Here is a 14,859-nt window from a genome sequence, read left to right on the forward strand (position 1 = left end):
GGCTGCACATGCAGCTGCCTGGGCTCAGCCTAAGCTGCAAAGTTTGTGCACAGGCTGCCAGCAGGCCTGACTGGCGTCCAGGTGGATGGAACTGATGTTGGATAATTTGAACCTGTTTGGAACCTGACCCTCCAAAACTGTGTGGTTCCCCAGGAAATCCTGGATGCTTGAGATGCGCACCTCCCCATGGACCCCCCATAGCCTATGGATACATCAGGCCTGTGGATTCAACATGCCTCTTATATCTCAACTATTGTCAGCCCATTCCTCATTAATGATATCAAGCTTAATGCTAAAAGGCTGAGCTCATGAAGGTGCTCCTATAGCTAAGCCATTAGAACCCTGTGGTTGGGGAACATTAGGTTCTGAATTTGTGTCTGATTTCCATGGACCCTGGCTGATGTGCGTGTGTATATAGGCACAGATTGCAACACATCCCTTATGAATTAATAGCCCCCATGACTGAAACAACAATGATCATGAAAAAGAAAGCATGCTCTCTGGAAAACAAAGTTTGTTTACTTATCAGCAGCTCCTGGGCCTTGAAATAATCTCACTGTTCAGCAACTAAGAAAAGGCCTTTCTTTGTGAGAGGAGGCTGGTTGTGTCTCAAGCATCCTGATTGGCCTTTGGATGGTGGGTGGTGGCTCTACCATTTTCCATCCTCCTTTATGGTGAATTCTAGTTGGACAAGACTTTTTAACAAGTTTTTTATCTTGAGAGTGAGGATAATCTTTCCAAGAAGTGCTGCCCTGCGAATTCCAGGCTGAAGAAAAAGTAGGGGAAAGGTAAACTCAAAGTTGAAAAGAAAATTAGAAGGAAGAAATCTGAACAGAGCACACCATCAAAAGAGGAAAACTTTTAAAAATACTGCATGTTTTCTTCGGGGATTTAAACTCTAAAGAGTCGCTTCTAATAATTTCCAAGGAAGAAAATAAATCCAGTGTTGGAAAACTTGGGCAATAGTATTAATGAGCAGAGAAAAGAGAGACTTTAGAGTATAACCGTGAGTGGCTATGGAGGTATAAAAACTGGTTTACCAAAAGCAAGACTTACATCACTGAAAACCAGATGATGGAAGGGGCAGAGGCTTTATAAAACAGGGATCAGAAGGCAATGCAGAAACTTCCCTGATTCTGAATAAAACATCAACACCAAAAAGACCACTATGCTCCAGCTTGCAAACCTCTTTGGATTATGGTGTGACAATCCTAAGGATATACTAGTAAGCCCTACATAAACCCGAAAAAGGTTAGCAACATTGATAGCATTTCTTTAAAACAGATCAAAGGAAAAGAATAAATCTATTAACAAAGAAATTTCAGGAGTGGTGGTGGGAGGGGAGGGAAAGAAGTTGACAGTGCAAAGCTGAAGAAGGACCTGGAGCTGAAGTAGAGCATCTGGGAAAAACAAAGACACAACCAAGAAGCAGAGCAACCAGGAAGAGAAGCATTATGGCACTGATAAAGGAGCTCCTCAGGGCCAGAAACCTGCTGCTGGTTGTCCTCATTCCACTTCTGCTGCTTCCTCTACCACTCTTATACCCCAGTAGTGTAAGTACATTACTGTTTCCTTTTTATTGAAGCTTACAAAGCAGATGGGCAAAGAGAGTGATGGTGAGATGCAGGGTCACCAGGCTGGACAGGTGTACTGCAGGAAAATGAGGAGAGGGGGGTGAAAGAGCAAATTATTCTTCCTGGGCAATGAGCTGATGCTCCTTTGTAGAATTTAGAAATATGATTTATTTAGAAGCAAGAGTAGTAGTCCCCACAGCAGCCAACTATGATGTCACAAGCCAAGGTGGGAAATCAGTGCTGAAGCTGAAAAAGATCCTGTTTTCAGACAAATGTATCAAATGCTTTTTTAAGAACATGACAAAAATACAGACTTTGTATTTCAGTACATGGAATTATCTTGAACAAGAATTCTTTAAAATAATTATTATCAGGAGTCACGAGGCTCAAAATGGCAAGTGGTTGTCTGGGGACTTTCAAATTAGACTGAGTTTATATAGGACATCTGTAAATATTTTGTAAAGAACAGAACCAGGATTCAGTGATAGATATATAGGAACATGCACAGCATTTGCCTTTACACATCAAACCTTTGTTTCTCTAGTCTAGCAATTACATTTCTGGCAGAAGCCAATAGCCGAAGGCTCAGAGAAAGGCACAACAGAACAAAAGGAAGGAATTGTGGTTGGGCAATGAGGAATCTGCTTTTTATTCTTGACTCTGCCTTGGACTTCCTGAGGTAGTTTAAATTCCTGCCACTGATCAGTATGATCTAGCGCAAGCCCAAGATTTTCAAGTCTCTTGAGTTTGGGTATCCGACCTGAGAGGGACCTGGCTCTGAGCACTCGTGCTCTGACAAACAAGCCTTTTCAAGCTCTCTCAAACTGGACACTCAAAAAATCTGGCCCCTGTAACTTTTAAAACTCTTGCCTCATTTTCCCCATCCACACAATAGGGAAATGCCTTCCTACCTCGTAGGGTTGGTGGGAGGCTATTTCATTCATGTTTGTAAAATGCTTTGAGGTCCTAAAAGGGAAGAGTCTTAAGGGTGAAAAACTTAATTATTATCTTTAGCTAGGGCTTGTAATATGGCTGCCTGCAGTCTGGCCTTTCTTCTGCCCCGCGGGATAACTGAGATGGTGTCAGTGGAACCAGAGTCATTTCATTTCTCTCCCACTCCACTTGCATTCTGCTTCCCAATTCTCTGTTCCAGGCCTCTCCTCTGAGGCTATGGATGTACCAGCCCCCTTGGGTTGCATGAGGAGAAAGGAAGGGGCAAAAACACTTAACACCCTATTGACACAACCCCACTTTGGTATTAGTCACTCTGGTTACCAATAAATAAATCAATAAATGCAAGTTAAATGGAGAAGATTAGCATGTTTCTCAGAGAAACCAGCCGTGTTACAGCAGTTGCAGAATAAATAGCTCAAGCTGCTACAGAAGCTGATTAAGCCTTCAACAGAGATTATCACACAGCAGTTATTGTGGACACTTTTCTCCCCATGCACCTACTACTCTGTTTTCTGCGAAAATGGGCTTTCTTTTGTTTTTGTTTGGAAATTGAGGATACACATTAAAACAGCAAAAAACATCAGCACTTATCCTTCCCCCACGCTGTTATAGATTCAACTTTTTTGAAGCCATACAAAGGTCTTCTTTATTTATGTGTCAAAATTATATCACATATTTTGAAAGTGGAAATAGTTTAGAATCAACATATCGGAATAAAATTATTTCTGGCAAAGAAAATCCTTACGATTTTACACATTTACCGTAAGCAAAGTATAGCACTCTTCCACCAAGATGGTCACTGTTTCTCACATAGGACTTACACAAACACAATGCCTTTCTTCTGAAGAATAATAAACATTTCAGAACTACATTAAATGGCTCCCTGGGTTTATGCAGCTTCATTCCCCATATCATATAAGTCTATATTGCTCTTGTAGTCAATGCTGGGGCTGCACAAACTAGGGAGTAAACAAATAGAGTTGTGTTAATTTTATGTTCTATGACAAACAAAATGAAAAAGTCAATAACTGTTAAAGGGAAAGAGAGAAAGTTGTCGTCAGATTTTTTTTAAGCTCCTAAATGTACTTATAAGCAATGGAGAGGAAAAATAAAGAAAATTATAAAAATGTGCTTAGTGTATAAATTAAGTATCTTACAATATTTTTTCCTTATAGATACAAGAGATACAAAAGATCCTGATGTTGTGAAAACCAGGACTTTAACAGGGTTCAAAAAAGAACTAGATGTATTCATGTAGGTTAGGTCCATCAATGGCTGTTAGTGAGGATGGGTAGGAATGGTGTGTCCCTAGCCTCTGTTTGTCAGAAGTTGGGAATGGGCAACAGGAACAGGTTCACTTGCTGATTCCCTGTCCTGTTCATTCCTTCTGGGGGCACCTGGCATTGGCCAGTGTCAGAAGACAGGATACTGGGGCTATGTCTAGACTGCAGAGCTTTTCCGGGATACCTCTGGTATCCCGGAAAAGCTATGTTGGGTCCAAGGAACGTGTCCGCTTTTCCGAAAAAAAAATCAGAAAAGTGGAAACGTTCTTTTACCATTCCTGTAAATCTTGTTCTATGAGGCATAAGGGATGTGCCAAAAGAGGAAGTTTTTTCTGAAATTTGGCCCCATGTAGATGGGCCAAATTTCGGAAAAGCCTCTTCTGAAAGAAAAGCTGAAAAAGATATGTAAAGTGTGGGTCACAATTTGTCTAGCTTTTTCCAACTTTTCTTTGCAGTCCAGACATACCATGGGCTAGATGGACCTTTGGTCTGACCCAATATGGCCGTTCATATGTTCTTATCGTTGCTCCACATTTTAACTCCTGTCACTGCCACATCACAGGTGTGAATCAATATCAACATGCAGATCAACCTGGTCACCAGACTTTTGACTTGTAAGCAGTTCCAGTATTTCCAAGGCTGCAGTTCTACCCCCACTTAATCTATAGGCCTGAGCCAAAGCATGCTGAAGTCCCTGAAAGTCTTTGGATCAGGGCCTATGTGAGCTTTTCAATGAGACTGTGTCAAAGGGTGACTGATCTTTCAATCGGTGCTAGGTCTAACCCCAGCTGTGGCACACTTAGATCACCTCCCTAGGTGAAGAAAATCAGCAGATGACAGGCAGATCGTGTGGCTAATATCAGGCTTTTTGAGGTGGTGATAAAAACAGAAGCCTCTGAAGAGCCATAGGAGTTGAGGTGCTAGAGCAGGAACACTAGAACCTGCCTGCTGGTGGGCTGGCGAAGCTGATTTGAGCCATTTCAGCATGGCTGTGAAGTCCCTTAACAAGGGAGAAGCACTGCATAGCCTTCATAGGAGGTCTGTCCATTCCTTGAACCAGGGAGAAGGATTTGACCCTGAAAGACCAAAGGAAACCGCGTATTTATAAAAACTCGAGAAATTGGATGCCAGGAAAGGGAAAGTGACTTCAAGGTGTGAACAAACTAGTTGAGAGAAGCAAGGGGGAGCTGAGAGTGACAATGGGGTTCTAGAACAATTTGTGTAATGGGGGTGCTGAGAGCCGTCAAACCAAACTGTAAACTCTGTGTATGGTGGGAACCACTTCAGTGTCTCCACATCATCTAGTTGCAGCACCAATGGTGGTAATCTAGGTAGCATGCCTGCAGCACCACATTGTGCCACGAAGGGGCATGCTGCAGGGATTGAAGCAAACTCTACACCGACTGCAAATGGGATCCTTCTCCTGGGTGTCTCTCAAAGATTGACTATAAAGTCTACAAGTATGTGGTGTTGTGGCTGACAAATCATTGCCTTCTAGGTTAATGTCATTAAATGGATTGTGCATGTAACTCTGGCTTACACTTATATTTAGCTTGTCTCCATGACTTACAGAAAGTGGGCCGAGTCTCTGTTTCACACAGTCTTTGCTCTGTCAGTCTGCTCTTCATTTTGTGTAGGATGAAGCGGCTACAACACTTTCTAAAGGGAACACTCTGAAGCTAATCAAGAATTTCAAATTCAGACACTTGCACATCAAATAAGTCAGATGTATGTTTCCATAAGATTTGTATCTCATTATTCATGCTTTCGTTTCGAAAAAAGAGACAAACAAGAGGATTGCCACCTGAACAAAGGATATCTTGCATCTGTCTACATAGCTAATATTTACAGTGAGCCATATCCCAGCGTGAACATTTTGTTAACACCCATGGAATTTTGTCTGACTTTGGCACAATTTAAAAAAGAACATTTCAGGTTAGCTACAGACTGAGCCTTTTCAGGACATTATTCTATATAACATGGGTTATGAATACCACAAACTGTATGTTGGTCTTTCTTCACTCCCAGATATCCTTCCTCGGCACCCCCGCTCTCTTTTTCTAGACTTAATCCTAGGTTTCCTGCTACTATCCTGCCTGACAATATTTTAACAAGCAAAAGTGACAAATGACCCTTCCTAAACCTGCTATCACTGGGAAATGTACCATTAAGGATGTCACTATCTATACAGGGGTAGGGAACTTAAGGCCTGGGGGCCAGATAGCGCCCCCAGCTTGCCTGGATCCAGCCCACAAAGCTCAGGATCCCCATCCCCCCGCATGAGGGAGTCAGTATTGCTGCTCCAGCTCTGCACCCCACCCATCCATCCTGCCCAAACTCTCCCACCTGCACTTCACTCCTGAACCTTACCTCCCAAGCAGATGCTTTATCCCCAGGCCTCTCCTGCATCCTCCTTCCTTCCCAGAACCTGCACCTCCACTCCACTCCTCCACCCTCCCATTCTCCCTGCATCATCTCTCCTACCCAGACCTCACACCTCAAGCTTGCTTCCCAGCAGCTGTCTCCCACACTCTGAACCCCTCAGTTTTGGCTCCACCGCAGAGCCTTGGGGGGGGGGAGGAGGAGGCTGAAAAAAAAATCTACTAGCCCAGGCCCCCTGAGGCACTGGTGTGAAAGGGGAATGTGGAGAGTGTCTTTCTCCTTCTCAGTCGGGGACCACATCAATAGGTTGTTGGGGGTTTTTTAAAATGTTTTTGGTTCTCACCTGTGTGCGGCCCCCAACTGATTTTTCTATGGGTCAGCGATTCCAAACCCAGAAAAGGTTCCTTACCCCTGATCTATAGCTTACTTTCTGGCCCGGTGCCAACCGTTTGAGATCAATGGGTGGGAAGGCAGTGTTTTTCTGAAATTCAAACCTGTGTGTATGTGTGTGTGTATGTGTTTTCAGAGAGAGATCAGTGAGTATGTGGCAAGAGGGGGATGCTCTTATCCATGTTTGGGAACCTGCATGATGGCTAGCTCTAGCCGAAACTATCGCACTCATGAGTCGCAAACTCATGACTCCTCACAAATTTCAGTTTTAATTATGGAGTAGCGCTACCAAGGAAAAGAAAAAAACACACCAACCCTTAATTTTACAGAACTCATTGCTGTTTAAGGGTCTAGGATAGAGAGAATTGGCAACAATTTGATGTGTGCAGTTGTAGCATTGGCGATAGCTGGTGTAACACCCTGTAATTACTTTTTCTAGGCTACCCAGAAAATTTACCACAGCCTTCCATCTTATTGTTCAAACAGATGCATGGGTTGCAGGGTTATATAATTTTTGGTTGTGCCCAGAATGGGTCCAAGTCCTGCACCCTACACCCACACTTCCCTTGTAAATTGATGAAAGGATGGGGGCTGTGGGGTGGGCCCAAGAATGAGGGGTTCATGGTGAAGGAGGCTACTCAGGAGTTGGGCAGGGGATGGGAATAGGGGTGGGGGCTCTAGCTGGGGGTATGGACTCTGGGATGAAGTCAGGGATGAGGGGTTCATGGTACAGGAGGAGTCCGGGGTGTAGCAGAGGGTTGAAGAGTGAGAGATCTGGCTGGGTGTGCAGGTTTGGGGGATGGGCTGATGGATGGGGAAGGGGCCTCAGGGCTGGGGTGCAGAGGTGAGGAAGGTTGGAGAGGGGATGAGGGGTTCAGGGAGCAGTAGTGTGCTTAGGGCTGGAGCAGAGGGTCGGTGTGTGGGGGTCTGAGATGGGGCCAGAGATGAGGAGTTTGGGGTGCAGGCAGGCTGCCTCAGGGCTGGGACCACAGGCAGCAATGAGCTCTGACGGAGGGCCCCCCCATGCAGCAGCCTCCTCAGCAGCCAGGCCCACAGACTGAGGAGTAAAGGGGGGCAATTACCCAGGGGCCCAGGTGATTTAAAAGGGACCGGGGCCCTAGCCACTGTCATAGTAGCTCTGCCTGCTCTGGGGAAAAGCGTTTCTTGATTCTAAGATGCTTTTGATGTGCCCCATGCAGGTGCAAAGATGGCTGAGGCGGCAGAGTAGATGCTGCACAGAGTAGGGGCATATCAGAAGTATCTTTGGCTTTGTCTACGCTTACCGAGAGATTGATGCTGCAGAAGTCGACCTCCCAGGGGGTCAATTTAGCAGGTCTAGAAAGGATGCACTAAATTGACTGCTGATGGTGCCTCCATCAACTCTGGTACTCCACTGGCTCATGAGGAGTAAGGGGCATTGATAGAAGAGTTTCTCCCATCGACCTCTCACAGTGGGGAGGCCATGATAAGACAAACTAAAATATGTCAACCCCAGCTATGCTATTCACATGGCTGGAGTTGTGTACCTTAGTTAAACTTTGCCCCTTAGCGTAGACCTGGCCTTTGAATCAAGAGATGCTGTAGCTTTTACCCAGAAAATGCTGGGTCAGCAAGGTTACATCTGCCCTGGGGCTCTTCTGAACAGCAGGAGGAGCAGGGGAGGGAGTCGTTCAGGGCTTCTCTAGGTGGAGGGACTTATGGTCCCTGCTAAAGGAGGAGAATGGGGAAGGAGGGGTTGGCAGCCAGCCCCTACCCAGGGCACAGAGATGGTCCGGGGGAGGTGGGTGGGATGGTGGGTGGGACCAGGGGAGATTCCCAAACATTGGTAGAGCCAGATCTCTGTGCTCTGAATATTGGTGGAGCACAGACACCAAAGGCCCATATAACTTGTCGCCTATGAATAGATGTCTCTGTCTTTACTCTCTGTGACATTCAGCAGAGCTTACCTTAGTCTCAGTGAGTTATGCTTGAAGTTCTGGGAATATTTCCTGCCCACAGCTGAACAAATTTAGCCCCTTTCTCTGTTCATGAATTATTTTCAAACAGATGTCAATTTTCACAAATTGGGAGCCAGATCCTTAGCTGGTCTAAACTGATAGCTCTATGGAAATTAAAGGTGCTCTGATCATTTGCATCAGCTATGAATCTTGCCATGTTCATTATTAAAAATTATTCATTGGAAAGTTTGTATGAAAATATTTCACTCTTTGTATTTCTTATATAATAATCACGGACTATTGCTTGTAGTGTTCACGACTCATAATTTCCTGTGTGATTTGTCACTTACATTTTATTGCGTTGTTACTGTTCCTGGATTCGATGACTCCCAAAACAACAAAGAGTTTTCAGAAGTTGCATAAACTCTTCCAGCATGAATTATTGTGTTAATTGATGAGCATTTCTAACACTTTCTTTTCTACAATAATTTTTGTACACAATAAATCCTTTGCTGAAAAAGGTAACGGAAAACAAATAAAAGGAGACTCGAATACCCTTTAAACGGACTAGCAGTTTTTATTCTAATTAATGTGAATATCTGTTGTCAGTACTCCCTGTACTCTACTTATGATCCATTCTCAAGTGTTTTTTTTCTGTAGTTCAGCATATCATACCATCCAGAACACAGCCCAAAGAAAATGTTTACACAGATTATTATCTGTCATTGCTTCTATTTATTTAAAATCTTCTGCCAGATCTTCTTCAGTTCCTTAGGTTTAAATTGGCTATCATTGACCTGGTTTTAACCCTTATTTCTGAAACGTGGCATTAGACATTCACAATTAAGATAACAAAGAATATTAAAGTAACTGAAATATAAATAGTAAAACCAACAATTGAGTTGAATAATAGTACCCAAGATGCCATTAGACAAATACAGATCCAGATTGCTCTGCTATAGCTTTATAATTTCATTGGAAAGTCTGGGTCACAGGAGTACTGCTATGATTGCATAACACACTCTGGGTATGTCTACACGACAGCACTAATTCGAACTAACTTAGTTCAAATTAGTTAATTCGAACTAAGCTAATTCAAACTAACGCATCCAGACTAAAAAACTAGTTCGAATTAGCGTTTTGCTAATTCGAACTAGCATGTCCACATTAAGTGGACCCTAAACCGGGCTTAAGGATGGCCGGAAGCAGTGCCGGCAGGGCATCAGAGGAGGACTTAGAGCGTGGAGCTGCTGCCTCAGGCTAGCCGAGGGCTGCGCTTAAAGGGTCCCGACACCCACCCCGGACACACAGTTCTAAGGGGTGCCCCGCTTGCAAAGCAGTCCTGGCTTGGATTGCCCAGAGTGCCCACACTGGGCACATCACACCACTCAGCCATCAGCCCGGCTGCACTTGCCGCAGGCTGCCATCTGGGGAGAGGGGGCAATTGGGGGGCTGCAGGAGAGCTTCCACCCCCAGAAGCCCACAGAGCCAGCCCAGTCCTCCCCATCGGGGGCTCGTACCCCATTCCTCCCTCATCTCCTTCCACTTACCCTTCCCTAGCCCCCCTTCCTGATATACAAAATAAAGAAAACGTGTGGTCAAAAATAGAATCTCTCTTTATTGAACAAAACTGGGGGAGACTGGGAAAAGGAGGTGGGAGAGGGGAAGAGAGAGGGTGGGAGAGGGGAGGGCAACTAAAATGATCAGAGGTTTGGAACAGGTCCCATATGAAGAGAGGCTAAAGAGACTGGGACTTTTCAGTTTAGAAAAGAGGAGACTGAGGGGGAATGGGATAGAGGTCTATAAAAGCATGAGTGGGGTGGAGAGGGTGCATAAAGAAAAGTTCTTCACTAGTTCCCATAATAGAAGGACTAGAGGACACCAAAGGAAAGGAATGGGTAGCAGGCTTCAAACTAGAAACAGAAAGTTGTTCTTCACAAAGCAAAGAGTCAACCTGTGGAACTCCTTGCTGCAGGAGGCTGTGAAGGCTACAACTAGAACAGAGTTTAAAGAGAAGTGAGATAAAGTGATGGAGGTTGGGTCCATGGAGTGGTATTAGCCAGGGGGTAGGAGTGGTGTCCCTGCCCAAAGTTTGTGGAAGGCTGGAGAGGGATGGCATGAGACAAATGGCTTGGTCACTGGCTTCGGTCCATCCCCTCCAGGGTCCCTAGGGTTGGCCGCTGTAGGCAGACAGGCTACTGGGCTAGATGGACCTTTGGTCTGACCCAGGATGGCCATTGTAAGCTCAGAGCTCAGGGTCGGGGGTCTCACTGGACCACCTTGATTTTCATGCACACCTGCTCCTGGGTGGCCAGGCTGGCAGCTCTCCTGCCCTAGATGGCCACTTTCATGTGCCTAGTGCGGAGGTCGTGGATGAGGTCCACGATGTCCGCACTAGACCAGGTGGGTTCTCGCCTCTTGCGGTCCCGGGCAAGCTCCCGGGAGCCACCAGCCTGGTCCCGGGAAGAGGGGGAGGGCTGGGGGGCATCGGGTGGCTGGTTCGAGCCGTGCCAGGTGCAGGGTCTGCTGGCTGGGTGCTGGCAGGCTTGCACCTGGCACGGGCACCGTAGCCAGACCGTGCCCCTTTAAGGGGTCCGGGGCCGGGTGGGGGGCAATAGAGTTTCCCTGGTGTTGGCCAGAGTGGCCACCAGGGAAAGCTGGGGAGGGCTAGCCTCCCACTAGTTCGAATTAAGGGGCTACACACCCCTTCATTCGAACTAGTAAGTTCGAACTAGGCTTAGTCCTCATAGAATGAGGTTTACCTAGTTCGAACTAAGCGCTCCGCTAGTTCGAATTAAGTTCGAACTAGCGGAGCGCTAGTGTTGCGCCTATCAAAGTTAATTCGAACTAACGTCCGTTAGTTCGAATTAACTTTGTAGTGTAGACATACCCATATATATTTTATTTTTTTCTTAACCTTAGTATAACACTTGTTCAAATGCTAAACTCTCGATCCTAAGATTTCACTATTCCACAGTCTGGGATCTGGCTGAATTAAGAAACAGAGATGTTTTCTCAAAGCCCTGTACAGAGTTCATCATAGTTACAATCTGTCACGACTGGCAGAATACACCAATTTGTGTGCCCAGACTAGACCGGATTAGAGTGGAAGAAATCAAAGATTCATTTTAATATTTACAGATCATGGCACATGCATTTGAGAACTGGAAATACAGTCTGGAGACGGAGGGAGTTGTTTAATTGGTAGCAATGCGAAGTGACCATTCAGTAAAAGCAAATGATCAAAATTATATATTTAAAATTGAAGTGATTTAAGAAACTGTGTAACCTCTTCAATATGTGCTTCTTTTTCATCCCAGGTGTTTTCCTCATCCGTTGCCATTGCTATCGTTCTTAAACTCTTATGAGCATCCTGCTGTCTTTTGGAATTTCTCTAATCCCCTAGGGGTAGCACTCAATTTAGTCCCAGCCAGCTGGCCATTTGGGAAGTCCCCTTAATGCAGTCCCCATAGACAACATTGTGATCTAATCACCTGTGGGCTGGGCCCATTCTCTGGACATATTTGCAAAGGCTGATACAGCAGAGGTGGTTTGAGTGATGTCTAACCTCAGTGATTTCTCCCCTCAGGAATGCTCATGTGCTTATGTGCTGATCGTGACAGCTGTGTACTGGGTCTCAGAAGCGGTACCGCTCGGAGCTGCAGCCCTAGTTCCTGCTTTCCTCTACCCACTCTTTGGAGTCATGAAGTCCAGTGAGGTAACCCAAAGTGTATTCTATCACTTCTGACTCTGTTGACTGTTTGCAGCAAACAGGAGAGCAACGGGGCTAAAATGGCAGCTAAGCGCCTAAACCTGTAAAAAGTAGGCTAACCAGCTGCCTATAGAAGGAACATAGTCTGACATTCCCAAATACAATCCGGACCCACGTGGTGTTGTATCACCCCTGCCCTGCAACCTTGGATGTCTCACAATGCTGCTGTAGCTTCCATCCTGGATTACTCACAATTAGCCTACCAGCATGTAGGCTACACCCAAAGTGTCTGTATTCCCATAGCCCTGGACCATCTGCTTTGAAGCCAGCAGCCTCTCAGCAAATACCAATCACACACTGGCTTCCACCAGCCTTGGTTGCTATTTGCAGGGTGACCCTCTACATACTCCCAGTCCTGAATTTCCCCCCAAAATATGGACAATCCAGATATATTAGGCCTGTGGCCCCTTGAAGGGGATCAATACAGAACAATTTGCTACCCTAAATGAAGTTACCCAAACAATTCACAACACTGGATTAGATTTCATTAAAGAATAAGATAAGTTTATTTTACAATAAAAAATAAAATATTAGTGAGTGCAATGGATGAGGCATTGCAGTCAGAAACAGTTACAAGAAAAACAAAACTAAAATGCTGTCTAGAATTAAAAACACTAGACTTGGTCCAAGGCAAAGTTCTTGCACGTTTTTAGGACACTGCTGACTAACCTCATAGGCTAGGACCCAAAGCCCATAGGCTAGGTTTCTTTTGTCATCTTAGGTGGCAAAGAGAGCTGGAAAGGGAACAAGAACTTGGGGTGCTTTTCCCCCACTTTTATAGTTCAGTCACCCTTTGACATGCATCTTCCTGAGAGTGACCTCTAGGTTAACTTCTTTCCAGCTGAGAGCAAAGAGCCATGGAGTCTAGTAGGCTAAGTTTCCCCTAAACTATGCAGCCACGCAGATTCCCATTAAGCCCCATGCAGGTGCCCAGATCTCTCTCCCAGCCCTGAAGCTGCAGTGGCCAATGGAGGAAAGCCCCTTCTTGCCAACCCCAGCACTGAGCTGCCATGGCCAGGGGAAAGGAGCGCCTCGTTGCCATCCCCATCATGGAACCATCTGGATAATCCCAAATCCCAACCTCCTGCCCCACTCTGAGCCCTTCACCAAACTTGGAACCACCTCTGTTATGCTTGTAAGAAGAACACAGGATCTTTATAGGGGAAAATGCAATATGCCATGTTTATTAAGAATACAATAGTAAAGCAGTTAACATATGCTTATATAGACACACACACATACAGTCCCACCAATTGATGTTATATTTACCAGTTCACAGTCCACGTCTTTCCAGTGGCCATCCAGATTGATCGCTGATAGGAGCAGAGCTCTATCGCTCTGGACCAGTGCTCCTATGTTGGCAGGATGTACCCAAAAATTATGGGGAAGCAGCTCCTTTTTATAGCAGTTTTCCTTTACTGGGATCAGCACATTTTGCACTGTCATGCTGTAATCAATCGCCATTTGATGAGTGCTTGTTTTCTTAAGTTGTTCTTCTCATGTCCAGCTATCTTGTCCCAACCGATAGGTGCTCGCCTTATCTTTTAGAGTCATCAATCTGCCCTTCATCCACATCTCAATAGAGGTACACAGCATCTCCTGCCGCTTTTACATCTAACCTCATCTTTTCTTTGAAACATCTGGTCTGTTGATGGCCTTCACATTTAGCTTCTAACACACGTTCCTCATTCACACACACAAAACAGAATTGATCTCATTGTTGCACAGACACAATATGAATATTTAAGCAGGAACATCAAATTACAATTTAAACAAAACAATCATCACACCCTTTTACTTAATTAACAATACTAATTTTAAAACTTAAAATAAAAACCATAAGAATTCCTGACTTGGAATCAGTTTCAGACACAAAATTCTGGCAGCTGCAACTTTTCCAATGGTAGGGTAAAGGTCCCAGCCCTGAGTCCCTCAAACCCACCCTCATCCTAGAGCCTGCATCCTCAGCGGGAGCCCTCATATTCCTGCACGCCAACCGTCTGCCCCAAACCTGATTCCCCTCCCACACTCAGAACCTCTTGGCCCCACTCCCACCACATGAATTTTGTCATGTGCACCAATATGAAGGTGACATGTTGCACATCACCTTCACAGTAAGAAAAAATCATTCCACTGAGGGCTGGAAAAAATGAGAGAGAACACTGATGGTACGGCGAAGGTTTTTTGCTGCTCTTTGCTAAGATGAAGACTTATGTTCCTGTCCTCTCTGCTTACCAAAGAGAGGCTCTGATAGGCTCTGTCCCATCAGCTTTGATAATACCTTGGCTGGGTTTCAATTTGTCCTTTGTCTTTGAGAAACAAAGACACTTGCCAGACCTGTCTGGTAAACACACTTCAGTTATGATTTCAGTTTATGTTCATTACTGTGTACATAATGTTGTTACATATATTTGATCATTATATTATTGACTGGCAATTTATTACTTTTCAAATTATTCCTTACAAGGCATATTCTGTATAAATATTATTATTGTGCGAATACAGGGGTGCATTCCATCATACACGGAAACATAGGAATGGCCACAGATGATTGGTCCAGCTAGTGC

General features: G+C 44.9%; 1 protein-coding gene across 1 annotated transcript in view; it reads left to right on the forward strand.

Annotated features, from left to right (window-relative positions):
* The first annotated feature begins 707 nt into the window (after nt 1-707).
* SLC13A4 (solute carrier family 13 member 4) overlaps nt 708-14,859 on the forward strand; it is a 49,043-nt gene continuing 34,891 nt past the window's right edge. Inside the window, exons 1-2 of the mRNA XM_006114375.5 lie at nt 708-1,553; nt 12,110-12,238. Coding sequence (XP_006114437.3) covers nt 1,455-1,553; nt 12,110-12,238 — 228 coding nt within the window. The 5' untranslated portion in view covers nt 708-1,454. The remainder of the gene's footprint in view (nt 1,554-12,109; nt 12,239-14,859) is intronic.

Source organism: Pelodiscus sinensis, chromosome 1 (assembly GCF_052426305.1).
Source record: "Pelodiscus sinensis isolate ZL-2025 chromosome 1, ASM5242630v1, whole genome shotgun sequence".
NCBI classification, from domain to species: Eukaryota; Metazoa; Chordata; order Testudines; family Trionychidae; genus Pelodiscus; species Pelodiscus sinensis.